Source organism: Alternaria ethzedia, assembly GCF_023757985.1.
Source record: "Alternaria ethzedia strain BMP 0044 chromosome Unknown scaffold_1, whole genome shotgun sequence".
Classification (NCBI taxonomy): Eukaryota; Fungi; Ascomycota; class Dothideomycetes; order Pleosporales; family Pleosporaceae; genus Alternaria; species Alternaria ethzedia.
Window position 1 is genome coordinate 1922838 of NW_026056194.1, and position 16904 is coordinate 1939741.

The window sequence follows — 16904 nt, forward strand, 5'->3', positions numbered from 1 at the left end:
CCGCGAGAATAACGACACTGTTCATGCATAACCTCTTTTGCGCCGTGATTTGTTTATGCAACGCAACACGAGCAGCGCCGAGGAGCGGCTCGGCCGTTTGACAATAGTTCACCCATCCGTTCCCCGATCATGCGAACACCTATTGCGTCGCATGGCCGAGCCCCGGGGAAAAAAGTAACGTAAGGAGCGGTGCCCATGGTCGCCGTCTTGGTTCGTCTGCCTATTACCGTTCCGTTTGTGTCATGTTGCATGGTTCGAGTTTGTCGTCCCATGCGCCAGGTCACGCTGCTTTGGCTTTAGTTCGGCATTGCGCCGTGTTTTGGTTTTTTATGCCGACTCGCCTGACGGCACGTAGATGAATGACACAATCTGCCTGAATGCGATGTCGTGGATATTGGCGCGAACGAACTGGCGGGTAGGTGGGTGGGCGTGACGGCGACGGCAAGGGGAATATGTCATGGGCATAGACTTTGGACTAGGCGTGGTCTTCTAGAAGCATCATGGAAGGTTTTTTTCTGCAAAGGCACGCACTGGGCAGGTTGGGTGGTGAGAGGGCGTGCCTTGGGCGGGTTGAACTAGGCTGTTTCAAAGCGGTTCGTGAGGGCTGGGGCACGTGCGAGCACCATCTCAGCCTTGTGTTCCGAGTGGGACGGGAGCGGAGAGCGCGCGCGCGCACACAACAAAGTTTGGTTTACGCCCAAGGCACCAATTCGAGGCCGATTAGCTTTGGCAACTAACTGCAGGCAAAGGCGGCAACCATGGGAATGATGGGATTTGGCCAGGCTTATCGATTAGCAGCCACGCAGCCCTACGGCATCCTCAAACACGCCAGCCCGCCAATCACGTGCGCCGCCTGCTTTTTGCGGGGCGCAACACCCTCTTGCCTGCACAGCAGAACCGATGACACGACACCCAGCAGCCCAAGCCCTAAAATAGTTTGCATACACACTTACGCATTGCAGCGCCATGCAAGGACAGCGAACCGTTCTAAAGACAAGTTCATGCAAAGCCGCCCTCGTGTTGCCCAATCGCGTGGCCCAAAAGTGAGGCTACGAGGCTGTGCTAGTGGAGACAGACGTGATGATCGTGAACAACGCACCTTTACCACACCCTCCTGGCGAACGTGTAGTAGACAGACACTGCGTGAGACAGCCACCACACTCCCCCACCCACCCAGGAGGCGAAAAATTTCCGACTGGAGCTAAGCTTTGCTGAACACACCCTGAAGCGGTGACAGCGCAGCGCTCCGCGCACGCTGAGTCGGCCACGTAGGTACCTGTTTGACCGACCTTTTGCTCAGGCATGAGCAAGTGTGGCACCCATGGCCGCTACGTCATCATACGATGATCCGGGGTAGACGAACGTTGTTTTCCCGGCGGTGGGAATTTCGTTTGCTGTTCACCGCCACGCCACACACCTCGTACGTGCAGGGTCATGCCGGACGGCCTGTTGCTATGTTGAGGGACACGGTAACTTTGGAGGGTCCGAAAGAAACGTAATTAGGGAGGGATGGAGGGATGGAGGGCGGGTTTTGCTTCTCGGAGATGAACGGAACCGTTTGGTTCATGTTGTATTATAATCTTGCTACTACTATGACAATGTGCTGGCCATGCTGGCTTGCAGGGTACAGGTGGCGAGCGCGAAAAAAAGTCTTTCCAACGTAGTCTTTGATACACTTCGAGGCCGTAAACTAGCTGGTTGAACACGTAGTTCGACACGTAACATCTAAGAGGGGGGAAAACATCGGTGTAAAGGTATCCTCGCCACGCTATGCCGCTGAGTGTGCTTGTGTTGAGATTGATGACTGAATATAGAGAAATGCGAATGAACCACACTAAACCAGTGCTGTGACAAACAGGTTCATGGAAAAAACAACCATGATAATGGACAGAATGCGGGTCTAGAGGGAGAAACAAACGCTATGATGTTCAGCAAAATGCGAGAAAAACCAGAATGCCAAAGAAGATTGATATCCATGCGAAAAAAGATGTTGACAACCAACCCACGCTAAATGCCACAGTCGTGCGGAACAATGCCCCTGCGTTGATCTTCATCCCAGGCTCTGCAGCGCGGTGTTCCCTATTCTAAGCTTTCGTGGTATACCCCGTGTGACTCCTGAACCCTTCTCTCTTTGTTTGCGCCGAAACCCCTGGGTATACCCACGCTTCATTACGGTTCCTGCCCGAATGTTTGTGTATGCATGCATCCCGAAATATGTCTATATCCCATCTACTACAAGTAAAGAAATCGTTGAATAATGCGAGTTGCGAGACGTGTCTATGCGACTGCCGATGCGGGTCGCTCGTAAGGTGTCGACGGTTGGGGTGGGGATGGCCGGTCGCTTTCCTCGCGCTTCATGCTCTTGATGCTGCCGGTTCCGCTGCGCTGCGACATGCGGTCGGGACTCCTCATGCCCTCACTCCGTGTGTGGTGCTCTGCTCGTGACGGGCCTGCAGCCTCTTCTTCCCTTCTCCTCTGATGGTACGCCTCCATGTAGCTGGGGATGCTGCCCTCTTGCTTGATAATCGACTGCATGCCGGGTACAGGTGCTGTCCTGGCTCCGCTGATCAGGTCTTCTTCCGACTGGGGTTGAATCTGGGGAAGAGGTTGGCCTAGTTGAGGGGGCACGCTGGAACGGTTGCGAGGGTCTGCGCGCCTGCGACTGAATGAGCTGTTCCTCCTCCTGCGTCCGCCTGCGCTGGAACCGCTGTCGGTCCGCTGGTGGTAGCCGTGCATCGGACCTTGGGGCATGGGCGGGGGCACCTGATGCAGCTGCGGCGGCATCGGCGGCGGGTTTGGCATCAGTTGAGGGGCGTTGGCAGGCGTGAAGCCATGCGGGGCAGAGGCTGGTATAACGGGCACTTGCGATGGCGAGCTCATGCCTGTGCCGGTTGCAGATGGGTGGAGCTGAAACACCGGCGCATTCGCACGCGCGCTCATCTCCTGCTCCCCCAGCTGCCAGTGCATCGATTCGGCGGACCGCCAGGGAATGCCCATCTCGGTAGCGACCTTCTGCCACATTTGGTCCTTGAATCTAAGAAGAGTCAGTATTGATTTTGGGTAGAGTGCGCGGAAATGCGTCGCATACGCGTGCGGCAGAGTGGGCTGGGGTAGATCTGAAACCAAAGAGGTGGGCTCAAAACGAAGGAACGGATGACCAAGATGGAGAAGTCTGGCCATCCGGATTTGTCGAGTGGTACATACCGAGCGTAGAGTCTTGCGAGCTTGTTTTTCTTCTCCTCGTCCCAAATAGCTCGCTTCTCGAGGTAGTTCTGGTATCGTAGTCGGCAGGAAATGGAGCTTCTTCCGGGTAGTCGTTTCGCAATGTCGTCCCACTTCATTCCCTGACCCCGCAGCTCGATGGTCAGATTGTCCTCCTCTGGTGTCCATTTGGACTGTTTCTTGGCCGGACTTTCGTCGGGGAGCGGGGTTTGAGATGCCTGTCGCTTGAGTGTTGAAGGGGGGGAGCCATTAGTATTTTGCGGGTGACGGGGTGGGGAAGGTCCATGTGGGCCGGAGTAAAGCGGGCGAAAGTGTGGGAGCGGTGCGGGTTCAGCGTGGCGGTGAAGTTCGGAGATGGCAGGTAGAACAGGTCCTCCTAGCATTGATCCGGGTCCTTGAGGTGCTGATGTTGGTGCCTGTTGGTATGCAGACATTGGCGCGTAGTGCGGGGGGCCTGGGTATGCGGGTGGTCCTGAGGCATACGCCGGCGACGCTCTTTGCGAAGGTGACTGTGTGTATGCTGAAGGTGCGGTTGTGTATCCTCTGGTCGCTCCTGTCGAGTGGGACACATTTGATATGGTGCTCTTCTTGCTCGCAGGTGACTCTGAGCCCCGAGCGCGAGGCTCGAGGAGGAGGTTGATATCCAGGATGACGGTGAGGGACTAGCTTCTAGCCAGCCCATAAAATGGAGAAAGTTGTCAAGAGACCTGCGTCCTTGGAAAGCTCAAGTTGCCGAAAGATGTACAGTCGGTCAGTCAGTAGCGGTGTTGGGGTAGGCGGCTGTAAGGTGTGGAGTACAGCAGATAGATGGCTATCTATAAGTTGGATGTGTACCGATCAGGTCGGGCGTTGTCGTAAGGTAGCCTCGCAGATGATTGACAGGAAACCGTCGTTTGATCAGCCCAGATGTGGCGTTGGGCAAAGGCAAGGCAGAAACTGAGGTTGTATCCGTGGAGGGTGGGTGTTGATGTGCAGGTGAAGTTGGTAAACAACAACAGGGAGGCGAAACGTGTTATGGGTAGCTGTGTATGAGGATGAACAGGAGAGGACAGTGGTAAGGTGATGAGGTTCGGATAGACTAAATGTGCCGACGATGACCCAAGTAGCCAGTTGCGAGGTACTTTGGATGATTCACGCTCTAAGTGGTCGATCGACTCGAGCTATTTGGGCTATGGGCCGGGGCTTTCGGAGCAGGGGGTGAAACAGGCCAACCACTCGGTCTGATGAATGACGGGCGTGCTTAGCCACTGACTTTTCAGGTCGAGAAGGTAGAGGAGTAGCGTAGGGGAGTGGTGGATACAGACTGGTAGGAGCAAAGGTAGGTAGGGTCTGAGGGAGTGAGCATGGATGTGTCAGTAGAGAGAGTTAGCGTGCGACTGTAATACTAATAGCAGGCATCCCTTGAAGCCCTGGGCTGGCGCCGCCTCATCGTCCGCCGCGGTAGGGATCCGGGGGCTTGGGATCAGGATGTACCCTTTGCGTTTCTGACTTGACACCCACTACCTCTGCGCTTAACGCTTTGGCGACTCGTGCTGGCGGCGCGCCACATTAACGACCCACAGACCACTTGCGTACCACAGCTGATCCGATCTAAGGAAGCATGTCTGCCGGAGATTTTAGCGAGACCAAAAAGAAAAGGACAGGCCAAATTGGCAGCGTTAGCTTGACACAAAAAGCACGACACCCGTTCTTGCGTGGTGAGTACTGCGATGACGTGTCCCCCACTTGGGGAGGTCACGGAGGTCACGATGTGGTGGTAGCTATCAGCAACCTACTCGCAGTCTTTGACGTGGGAGACGACTCCGGTGCATTTGCATTACTGCGGTTTGATATTGGCTTCGCCGGCGTGGTGTACTGGGCGTCATTTGCTGCCCTCCTTTCCGTCAGGCCTCAATGCGCCCAAGACGGGGCTGCGGCGTTTGCAGGTAGCAGGGCCGCGTTCACGATCGTCGAGGAAGCGGCTGGAGCGTGTTTTCAGTGCTTGAGGCAACGAATCAAGGATTATGATGAGCGGTGAACAGTCTCAGGGATTCGCTGATGGTTCGGAAGAGCACAAGCGCGATGACATGGAAGATCTGCAGCATGCTCGCCCTGCTCCGGCTATCTGACGCCAGAAGCGTCGCTACCGAAGCCTTGCGAACGGCTGACTTCATTAAGGCGGTGCAGGTGGTGATGTGTTCACGCCAACGTCGACAACGTTCAAGACGGGCTCCACCTTTGCAATTCCTGCGTTCATGTGTCCGGTCAAGAACCCCACTGTGGGCGGCGATCTAGCAGCGTCGCAGCATGCGCAAGAGGAGCGGTGAACTGCGGTGAACTGCCGGCGGCCGTGGGCGTGACGTCTAGCGCGCGCCATGGCAGCAACACGAATGGCACGGCTAGCACGATGGACACGATGTTGGCAGGCTGGTGTTTATGCGACGATGTTGTGCGCGCACGTGAGGGGCGGTGCTGCTGTGTTGTCTTCGTGTTCGCGAGCCACGTTATGTGAAGCTACGAGGAGGCGCCGCCCTGCCATGTCATCGGCGTGGCAGATTGCATCACGGGACCAGGGCGCGCGATGATGCGCATGAGGCGGTGAGGAGAGGCCGAACTGGATGGATGTTTTGAATGAGGTTGGATATAGCAGGCCCTTGGGCCAGTGGGAGCCGACATGCAGGTGCATTAGCCATGAACCATCCCCGTGCGCTGGCCAGCGCTAGGGCAAAGGGCCTTTCCTCGGCGGCGCCCACGGCCTGCTGAGTGATTGAAGGATCAAAAGACTCCCCACAGACCAGACGAGCACACAATCTCACCGCGCCGACGGCATGCGAACTGCACTTCCGCAGCCCTGGTCAGTCTGGTCGGTCTGGTTGAGTCTGCCTCTATCGCCTCTATCTGCCGCTTTGGGGGTCTTTGTCTGCTTGGTCCTCTCGGTCGCCTTGCAGCTGTCTTGCAGGTGCCACAGCCTCTACATGAATCTATAAGGCGCAGCACTCTATATTTACAGACGCGTGCATTGCATACATCGCATACAAGAGCGGTGAGGGACCCAGTTGGAGTTAGTTGGAGGTATTGGAGGCATTGGAGGAAATGACTTGTCTCGTTGACGCTGGCTGCTATGATGGGGTGCTGGCAGGCGCCCGCAGACAGCCGTCGAGTACCGACATCTGCATCTGATCAAGTGCAATCACCACGTCTTGGCTGACGAGCGCATGGTTTTGCATTAGTTGGATGAGGCAGCTCGACCCGGAGCAGGCCTTCCCTCGACGAAGATCATCAGAAATAACCGCCCACGCGCGAACGATGCCAGCGCACGGCGTGGGTAGATACTGTCCCACGCATCTTGCAATGTGAGAGCGCGTGGGGTGCGTGGGTGTGGCCGTTCGTCGCGGTTCGCCGTGTCCTGAGACATTCACTGTGGTTGACAACCACGGCCTTGGCATCGCTTAGGATACTCGATGCGGCCCTGCGCAACCCTCTCCAATGCTTTTCTTCGGCCCTACACCACTCGTAACCATCCCGCATACGGAGCGGGTCACCTGTCAACCGTACACCATCACCACCACCAACAGCGCAGAGTCCTTCTATATACATACATTACCCCTCTAGTGCACCTCGGCTCTGCCCCTCGCTCGCCATGTCACTCCAGAGCGCGGCAGACGTGCCGCTTCTCATTAGCTCTCCCAATTCGTCCTCAGAGCGCCGTATATCGCCGTCGTGGTCTGTTGCGCAGCTCAAGGCCCGCCTGGAGCCCATCACCGGTGTGCCCGCCAGCAGTCAACAGCTGTCGCTGCGCGTGGGCTCTCAGGATGCCGTCGCCCTCACGGCCGCCGACGAGGAACAGACGCGTCTTGCTGCCTTTCCGCTGCAGCCGTATGCGGAGATAACCGTAAGTGCTTCTTCTGCTTTCTCATTGCACGCGCGCCGCAGCCCTGTCCTGGCTGTGTCGACGCTGCCGTCCTCTCGCGAGCTGCCACATCTCTGCCACCCCGGCTCGCCTCTCTACTTCCTTGTATCTACTCTACACCCACGCCTAGCAGTTTCATGCGTCGCTCTCCTCGACTGCCCCATTCGTTGTCAGGTCCGACGTTGAGGCTGCGCGCTCCAGTCAGGTCATGCCTGCATATTCGCATGCCCCGCACTGCCCCTCTCTTCCCAATTGCTGCGCCTTGGCACGCGATCCGCGCGGAAGCCATCCTTCGTTTCATCTGAGTTACCAGATCGTCTGCAAGCGTTGGGCACGCCGGGACGCTGCTGGCACTCGGCATTCAATACCGACAACATAAACTTTCGCAATACCGGATAGCCTTTCGCTGCTGTCTTGCCATTTCTTTTTCGGCGCTTCGGCCCTACTCCAATGCCTTACATGGCCTCATGAATCACCCCTTGTACCGGCCACCTTGCTAGAGCAATCTCAACTGACATCCCCGAGCAAATGAATCCTCGCAAACATGCTCCCGAGCTGACAGCCATGCCTAGGTCGTTGACACTCGTCCGCCGGGTGCGAGGACGGACTTCACCGACCTGTCGTCCGTTGAGAAGTACGAAATGCCCGCTGCTGAGTACGAGCATCGGACCGACAGCGTACTTGCATGGAAGAAGGCGCAAAAGCTGGGTCGTTTTGACCCCGATGCTCCCAGCATCGAGCAGCAAAAGATCCGCGCCTCAGAACGGGAGGTAGAGGAACGAGGTAAGCCGTATATCTCCCGCATGTTTCACCCACACCGTTGAGCCGTACGTTTGCGCGGCAGAGCGAACGCCGGAACCCGGACATCAACCATCGCATTGCAGCCTTGTAGTCATCCATGTCGTTCCAACGTGCAAACCGGGGATGCTTCAAACTCTTCCCAAACCGGACTGCTGCATGCCTCCAAGGTTGCCGCCTCATCATAACAGGATTCACTATGTCTCAGCCTGTCATTACCCTCCGACAAGGACATCTGAGCGACAGGCAAGGCAATCTCGCATATCGAGTATCCTCTGGCCAAACCCGTCATACACGACTACCCTTTTCGGCCCCCTGCATCCAACCCTTGGCCCAGACCTCCACAGCCGAGCGTATGGCGCTGGAAGCACATCCGTTAGGCAAAATGCCATAGTAAACCGATTAACACTCGGAAATCGCTTCGAGTGTTGCCGTCCTCCAACGACTGTCGTCGCTCCGCTAGGTTACCCGTTTCTGGCAGGGACCGGGCAGCGGCAAAGGGTGCAAGTCGCCGAAACCCTAAACTCAATTCTCAAAATAAGCGATCGACGCCTTCCTTGCCACCCAGCCTCATTATTCTCCCCATTCTCCAGCTTCATTCGTCGACCAAGTCTCTCGGTAATACACTTCGACTACGACATGGTCCATTTCCTGAAATCTCCCTCTTCCTGCTCGCCCGAGCGAGATCGTCAGGGTGGTTTAGGGCACCAGATCCTCGGATGGCGCGGCCCGCAATTTTCCTTGCTTTCCAAAACACATCAGCACGTTACGCATCGTTTACTCCGCTGAATGCCATTATCCCCGAAGGATGTGTTGGAGATTTGTGGTGATGGATCCAACGCCGCACCACGCCTCGATATTCGCGCATCACTGCCTCGCTATAGCATTGCATTGGGCAGCGCCTGCATCTGTCTCGAACAATCAGGCCGCCTTCCCCGCTTGAGCCTCGCTGTTGCCACCACATCTCGAGTAAGATGTGATCGGTGTGCATGAGCGACCGGTTAGGCGTGCAATGATCTTGGGTTTCCGCGCATACGCGATGCTAGTTGCCAAACTGCCCGCCCGGCCGTCGGGACGTTGTTGTCCACTTACCTGTTCCGTTCCGCCTGGGCATAGGTTTGCTTCTTTTGCTCGCTTTCGCGTATACCTCCTGTCTTTGCCCAAACCATGGACGGATACGAGGGTTCGATAGGTTGGGCTCCACTGAACAGCGAACGGAGCTGATCTCGTACGATTATCCTGGCTGCATTCATACTCACACTTTGGTCTCCTTTACCGCATGTATACTTGCGAAGCGAATCGATTCAACTAACGCAAAACCCTTATTAGGCCTTTCTGTAAACGGTCGTGTTCGCCTCCTACCCGAGTCAGATGCGCGTCGGGGAACCATCTCCTATATTGGCCTTGTCCCTGAGATACCGGGTATAGGCGTCTGGATCGGCGTCACCCTCGACGAACCGACAGGCAAGAACGATGGCAGCGTCAAGGGCAAGCGATACTTTGAGTGCGCCAGCAATTACGGCGTCTTTGTGCGACCTGAACGCTGCGAGGCCGGCGATTTCCCCGCCCTCGACATGGGGGATGAGGATCTGGAGGAGCTGTGATCGGAACTCCGAATAGGGGGATGACAGGACAAGTATATCGGAGAACCACGGTGATCGAGAGGGGGGATCAGGGTAAGCGGCCACGTGGCAGCCTGGGTGGTGGAATGGAATTGACTTCAAACTACACATGTAGGTTCAAGCTGACTCCGCCTCCGAATACAATGACGAGACCGGCCTTGTACCGTGATCGTCTACAACCGTCACAGTGACTGCTTGTTATCATCATCTCTCCCCCGAAAACACCAATTAGATAGTCATAAGCTAGCAAAAATCAGATTATAGGCAGTCCACACGACGGATGTGAGTCTGTTGTGCCCCGCAAGTATCGTACTTTTCCACGTCCTCATCGTCGCGAGATTGTGCATGTAACGACTACAGTAAGCTCGTTCTTTGTTAATGTAAGAAACATAGCTAAGGCTAGACTATACAAATCGCACAGTTCTTTACAAACCAATTCGTATCACAAAGCCTGCAGTCTACATAGCAGCGTTTTAATCACAAGGTGAAGTACAAAAAGGCATGTTAGAGTACACACTGCCTTGACTAACCTCTAGACCCCATACAAGTATCACACTATGCCTACTACTCCGCCGTCTCAAGCGGCGACGCCAACCCCAAAAGCAAACACAACCTCTCTCGACACCACTCAGCCTTCCACCCCCCCTCAAAGTCCGGCACAAGCATCTCATCCTCCCACCCCCCCGCCTCGTGAACCCGCTCAAGCAGCTCCTCCAAAGCAATCTTCAACACCCCCTCCAACCTTCCCAGCATCTCCGCTGTCAGCCTCCCCGAGAGATCTGTCCCCGTATGAGCCAAAACAGCTTCAACAAGAGAAGCCACCATAGTAGTTGTTGTGGGGAGGTGCCTGCTGAAACTGGCATGGTCCCAATTAGGAGAGGGTTTGTCGTCCCGCTTCGCTTGCTCGACCGCTTGTGTGACTGCGGTGCGGTATGTAGATGATAGGTTCCAGATCTTGTGCCAGATTGTTTGGTGGAGTTGGTGTGTCTCCAAGGGGGTGGTTTGGAAAGGAAGGAGGGTGTTGCGGTAGAGGTAGGATAGTGGGATGTATCCAGTTCCATCTCTACCTTCGGATTCAGATTCCTCTTCAAATGGAAATTCATCGTCATCTTCCTCATCATCTTCATCTTCTTCTCCCTCCTCCCCATCCCACACCCCTCCCCCCGCAAAATAATACTCAACATCCCCATCCTCATCCTCCTCTTCCTCACCAAACCCCTCAAACTCCCTATCCCCCTCATACTCCACGCTCCCCTCCCCGTCATCCAAAACAAAAAGCTCTTGTCTGCACAAGGGGCAGGTATTTGTCCCCTTGGCGCTCAACCACGCAACGATGCAGGGTTCGCAGAAGATGTGGTTGCAGCTTGTGGTGTTGGAGAAGGTTACTGCGGGGTGGCCGGTGGTGGTGTTGTAGTCTTCTTTGCAGATTGCGCAGGAGGTGTCGTCCGGGGTGGTGGGTGTGATGTTGTGGGCGAGGAAGTGTGAGCGTGTGGGGAGGCTCATTGTGATGGATATGAGGAGCGTTTGTCTTGGTCTCTTGGTGGGTGGGAGAGTTTTGGTGTGGTGGAATGTGGTGGGATAGGTGAAAGTCTTGAAGAGTTTGTTTGAACCCTAGGTGAAAGTCGTGAAGAGGTGGTTTGGACTAGGAACGTAGTTTAGAGAAGGGATATGTTTTATACTCACAATGCTTGAAATCACTGCACTTTGCGGCTGGTCCTACCCATGGATAATATTCCGTATAATACTATGGTGCTTGCAACACCTCTGGTTGCAATGGCCTCGTACCACGGATATCGTAGCGCGGAGGTCCTTCCCACATCCACTCACAACGCGTCTTACTAACAACCTACTCATCTCTAAAGATCCACTTCCCACCTCTCCTGTGTGCGTCCAACCAGCGCTCTTGTACTATCGCCTTCTCTTGTTCCTTTGCACGTTCCCTGTCCTCCTGCTGTTCCTGTGTCGTGGGAAAGTCAACGCGCCAGAACCCTGGCGGCGTTCTTCGTCGCTCGTAGGCTTCGCGATGCTTCCCTGACTCTTTCGCCATCTTCTTCGTCCGAGCTTGGAGAACAAGCTCTTGCCGCTCTTCGGATGACATCTGCGTGAGCTGCATGTTGCTGTATGCATCGCCCAGATAGTCCTCGAGTAAAGCCTCCTCTTCCGACGGACTGAGAGGTCCTTGTGCCTCCGCAAAAGCTCGAAAAGTTGAGCCGCAACATTGCGGGTTAGTGCAGCCTGGAAGACACATGCGATCTCCTCGCTTGCGCACAGTCTCGGAGAATGCGTAGCTGAAGCCCTGGTTGTATTCAGGGTTTGGCTTGAAGTCCTTGACGCTGAGCTCGCCGACTGGCTTATCTCGGAGGCGAACCTGATCTTTTAATGGAGATGCACGACTTTTGTGAGCACTAGAGCGGGTCTCGGGAGCTCTCATGGTCCATATAGGGCCGTCAGGTGTCGGATCCTCACGAGGGCTCGCGCGAGGCTTTGACTTTGAGCTGCGCGCACCCTTACTGACGGAACGTGTCTCGGTAGTACGTGAGGAGCTTGCGGGAGGGGTCGGGTTTTGCTCGGTTTTGATCTTTACCGATCCTGACTTTGGGGTCTTCGGTGATGCCTTTCCTGGCGTTTGAGGCGTCTTCAATGCTTGCAATCTTTGGTTCATCTGCGCTCGAGCAAGGTGGGGCGGCAGCCTCGGCTTACGTTTATTCGCAGGTAGTGCCTCGCCCGACTCTGCAAGGAAAGAATGCTTGTCTTGTTGATACCCTTGAATTTGCCGTGAACGTTTCATAGGAGGCTCTTCAGACGCACTGCTCACCACGTTGGGATCGAGGGATCTCAACACAGCGTCTCCTACTTGCGTGGGTTCATTCGGCTCACTAAAGGCTCGCGCTTCGATGCTCGTGAGTGCTTGAGGCTCGAGCATCTGATCATACATGTCATGCAGATCAGTATCATCCAGGTTCTCGTTCTTAACGGCCTGCGTAAGTGGCGCGCTGTTACGCCTTTGCTGATGAGGCGTTTCCACGGGATCTGTGTCATGCAAGATTCGTGTCCGGGGATGACGAGGAGTCTTGATCCCATGGGGCGCAGGATCGTCCAGATCCATCGTCTCATTCCGAGTCATGTTGAAGGCAGGAAGCGGAGGACTACTGCGAGGCTCTTCTTTCACGCGATGGGGCTTTATTGGCGTGCCATCTGACGAGTGATCTGCGTATATCTCGAATCTGGATTTTGACGGCTGGCCTCGTTTGCGCTTTAGTGACCTCTCGGAAACAAATTCGGGGAAATCATCGTCATCTTCAGCTTCCATAGCCTGTTCAAATATGCTCCGCGGCTCGGCCTGCTCATCCACTGTTGTTTGACTAGAGCTTGGAATCGCTGAACGATGGCCTTCATCCTCTGAAATTATGCGCTGGACGTGCGAAGAGACACCGCCATTGTGTTCTTGATGCTGCTGTAGCTGCACATTCCCCGATAGAGCGCTAGCCTTTGGAGTGACGGTTGTGGTGGGGCTCCGAGGTTCCTCGCCGCTGACCGTAGTCGGAGACGCCAACCGACTCGTCGTCCCTAGAACTGAACGCGGAAGCGGGGCCATGGAAGCAGGAGAGGAGCGATCCGGATTAGCGATGGATCCGGGAGTTCGTACAGTGGCCAGTGAAACTGGACTGGAAGGAACATGAGGCCGTTCCTCGGGAAGAAGGTGAGCAGTCGCCATGTGTGACTTGTCGGCCCCGTCTCTGGCCTCGCTCTTCGACTTTTGTTTCACTGCTTGCCGATCTGCGTACTCTTGCCATGCGCGCACGCTCTCTTTCATATCCCTGTTCTTTTGCATGACGTTGGCGTTCTTCTTCTGGAGATACTTGACTTGTTGAGACATGTCCCGGTACTTCTTAGTCAAGTCGCTAAACCGGGCAGCAAGATCGTGATACTCTTCTTCGGTAGCCTCGTTTGCAACCCCGTGATCTGGTAATGGTGCAGCGGCCTCTTGTAGAGCCGCGAGTCGTTGCTTCAACTGCTCATTCTCGGTAGCGAGGTGGCGATAATCGTCGGACGCACTTGGTGCATCAAGTTCAGAGACATGCTGGTCGACTGGCCCCCTAGTTTCGAGCTGTTCTTTCAGGTGCTCGTTCTCCTTGGCAAGACGCGCTGATTTCAGAATCTCGTCATTCAGATGTTGGAACAGTATTTGTTGGTTCTCCTCCTCTGCAGCAGGTCAGTATGTAACTCGATGAATAAGACAAAACGCGTACTTTGATCTAGCTCCTTCTGATGTTTCTCTTCTCCTGATTGATTCTTAGCAAAGATCGACGCGTTAACTGGCCATACGTACTCGTCTTCCATTCCTTCTCTAGGTCAGGCTTGATGACCTCATCGTACACTCGCGTCCAGAGCCCTTTGTTCTGCTCTACCCAGGCTGAAAACTCCGCCATATTGGACCAGTCCGACAAGGCATGAAAACGACAGGTATGACAAGAGATGACTTGATGTTCGCGTGTTTCCTGAACAGGCTGCAGCATTACATAGGCGGCAATTGCGAAAGATGCGCGCTAGTGGAGCGCGCAGTCACGCGTACGCACAGACACTCTGCGATAGCGATAAGACATGGTACCATTCCGACATCCCGAGGCGCATTCGCCGCCGACACGACAGCCATAGCCAGGTATTATGAAGCGCGCACACGATGGCGATGATGACGGCGAGCATCCAGCCAAAGTACAGCGGCTTTTACATCCCGACAAACTCTCTCGATTGAGCGAGGAGTTGCTTGTGCGCATACTGTCTTTCGTGCCCGTACCCTCGCTATTAGTATGCCAAAGGTAGGTAACGTCATCTTCGTTGAATCGCGACATTCGCTAACTGTTACAGGGTATCAAAGAAGCTCAGTCGCCTTTCGGTCGATTCGGAATTATGGAAAGCCGCTTACTATCGCACATTCGTCCTCCCTCGAGCGTCGCGCATACCAGGCATCAGAGGCCCTGCCAACCCGAATCGGCTACACTACTCCTCGCGGTTATCGAAATGGCTCGAAGACGGCTACTTAGTCAAAGATGGAACACAAACGAACTGGAAGCAGCAATACCGTTTACGGCATAACTGGACCCAGGGACAATGCGCCGTCAGTGAGATTGTGGTCGCTGAACGGCCTCCAGACCCACCGCTGCTCGTCATGATGTCCAACAGCATCATCTATGCTGCCGACTCCATGTCAGGCCTGCGAGCGTGGGACTCGAAGAATGATAGGGAGCTACTGGCATCCACGGAACTCTCTGGTGAAACAGATATGGCTCGGTTGCCGATATCCATGGCCATAGATGCCTCGAACACGGACGATGGCATGGAGCGAGTCGTCATAGGCTTTGAAGACGGCTCGTTCTCCATTTACGCACTTAGAACGAATCGCAAGAAGTTCACGAATGTCTTCACTCATCCGCCATCAACAAACGGAATGCTGTCGGCTCTCGCATACTCATCGTCTTATCTCCTCACGATGACCGAAGACCACCTCCTCTCATTATACGCTTTTGAAGAGGTGCCTGGCACGTTCGGGCTATTAGAGGCACCGAAGCTGCTATACTCCCTACGATCGAACACTGCATGGCCACCTGTCTCGTTATCGCTGCGCACAACAGCACATACAATGACCGCCGCGATCGCATACTCGCTGCCGACGTACCTATCCGGCTGGACTGTCGGTGTGCAGGAGCTCATACTCTCACACAAAGGCGACCTAATCGAGTCACGGTTGGCAGCTGCGGCGGATGAACACTCATTTACGCTCTCTACATACCGCGCGGCCTCTTCTTCAGCACGCTCGTCATCGCCTTTACCAGATCGCGCCGACGAAGCCTTAGCACCGAGCGGGCCGAGCAGATCGAAACCTACCTCCATGTCGTACTCTCATCCGTATCTCCTCGTCGCGCATCCCGATAACACACTATCACTCTACCTCGTCCGATCCACATCGCAAGCACTATCGATCAGCTCCGGCAACCGCCTATGGGGTCACACGTCTTCGATATCCGGCGCCCATGTCGGTATGCGCGGCAAGGCTGTGTCCGTGAGCAGACGAGGGGACGAGCTCCGGGTATGGGATCTAGAGGGCGGGATGAACTCCTCCGCGAACCGCAAGCGCTCAAGAAACGGACAGTTAAGCGTTCGTGTACAGCCATCCAAAGCCAGTGAAGAGTACACCCAGGACGACGACTCGGGGCAGCAAGTGGGCTTACGGTTTGCGCTTGACCAAGGCTTTGACGACTCTTCCGTCAGTCGTGGTTGGGTCGGCTTCGACGAGCAGAACGTCATCGTGCTGAGAGAGAAGAGCGAGGGCAGTCAGGCGTTAGTGGTCTACGATTTTACATGACCTGTTGAAGGCTCCGAGGCGCCAGCATCTTTTAACAAATATACCCCCATAGAACGTCGCCGATTCATACGAACATCGAACTTTTAGTATCTACCGGAGCTCGACACTGGCGATACTTTCTCAGTTACTGATAGCTGTCATCAGTTCACTCCCACACTTCCAAGGGGTCACATGCTTTATCTGCCGTATCCCCAAGACACATCACAATGATCCGGGCTCTCGTGACTAAGAGATCATCATGCGTGATCACTCACATCGTACATCATCTATAAGACGCAGACCTGCGCTTACTATCCAAGCAGCGTACCCCTCCAACGACTTCGCCCTGTTCGCAAACCTGACCAAAGATCAGATATGGATATAAGCAACACAGCTTTCCCGACGCAGCAACCAATCGACAACGCCGAACTCAACGCACCTCCTGCAACTCCAAGCGATGGTCTACTGCAAACTCGGCCCAATGGGCTTGCACACGATAATTACATCCCTCTCGCTAACAACTTCGCAAACTCTTCCTCAGAGCGAACATTCTACCGACGTGGCCTAGACGGACAATTGCATCGAAGCAGCGACCCGTCGAACAGTAACTATATGCTCGATGTAAGTGGTTGCGGCTTTGGACGACTGCCTGACTCACTGGTGCCCACTGCGCGTGCAACAATGACTATCGTTGTGAATCTTGATTTTGAAGAGTTGAATTCGGATACTCCTTTGGTAATGGAGACAGGCCGGCGACATCTGCGGAGGCTGTTCGAAGCAAGAGCTTTGGAGGTGTTGCAGAAGTATATGGATGAGGAGAGGAATGGTCAGGGGGTTTGAAGGGCGCAAGGCTCGAGATTGGGATGTAGTAGCTGTAGGTTTTGTCGATATCTTGGAGGGTCGTCTAGGTGGTATCGCATTACAGTGACATGGACGGGCTGGGTGTTGCCCTGGTGGTGGTTTCGCACACATGTGACGTCACCGCTTGGACTACTATCTACCTAGGGAGGTAGCCGCATCTTTCCGCGACTTC

The 16904-nt window shown here is 55.0% G+C and overlaps 4 protein-coding genes across 4 annotated transcripts; 2 read left to right on the forward strand and 2 right to left on the reverse strand.

The window, feature by feature from the left end:
• Nucleotides 1-2277: 2277 nt before the first annotated feature.
• J4E87_000615 (uncharacterized protein) lies at nucleotides 2278-3656 on the reverse strand (the record flags this gene model as incomplete). Its single annotated transcript, XM_049372269.1, has 2 exons — nucleotides 2278-3034; nucleotides 3205-3656. 2 exons carry the CDS (start codon nucleotides 3654-3656, stop codon nucleotides 2278-2280), a joined length of 1209 nt encoding a protein of 402 aa, XP_049238403.1.
• A 3185-nt stretch (nucleotides 3657-6841) lies between these two features.
• J4E87_000616 (uncharacterized protein) lies at nucleotides 6842-9513 on the forward strand (the record flags this gene model as incomplete). The annotated part of the gene is made up of 3 exons (XM_049372270.1): nucleotides 6842-7093; nucleotides 7684-7894; nucleotides 9239-9513. The coding sequence occupies 3 exons, from the start codon at nucleotides 6842-6844 to the stop codon at nucleotides 9511-9513; spliced, it is 738 nt and encodes a 245-aa protein (XP_049238404.1).
• A 1864-nt stretch (nucleotides 9514-11377) lies between these two features.
• J4E87_000617 (uncharacterized protein) lies at nucleotides 11378-13961 on the reverse strand (the record flags this gene model as incomplete). The annotated part of the gene is given in 3 exon segments (XM_049372271.1): nucleotides 11378-13734; nucleotides 13782-13847; nucleotides 13862-13961. The coding sequence occupies 3 exon segments, from the start codon at nucleotides 13959-13961 to the stop codon at nucleotides 11378-11380; spliced, it is 2523 nt and encodes an 840-aa protein (XP_049238405.1).
• Nucleotides 13962-14196: 235 nt separating this feature from the next.
• Nucleotides 14197-15892, forward strand: J4E87_000618 (uncharacterized protein; the record flags this gene model as incomplete). Its single annotated transcript, XM_049372272.1, has 2 exons — nucleotides 14197-14348; nucleotides 14398-15892. The coding sequence occupies 2 exons, from the start codon at nucleotides 14197-14199 to the stop codon at nucleotides 15890-15892; spliced, it is 1647 nt and encodes a 548-aa protein (XP_049238406.1).
• Between the last annotated feature and the right edge of the window lie 1012 nt (nucleotides 15893-16904).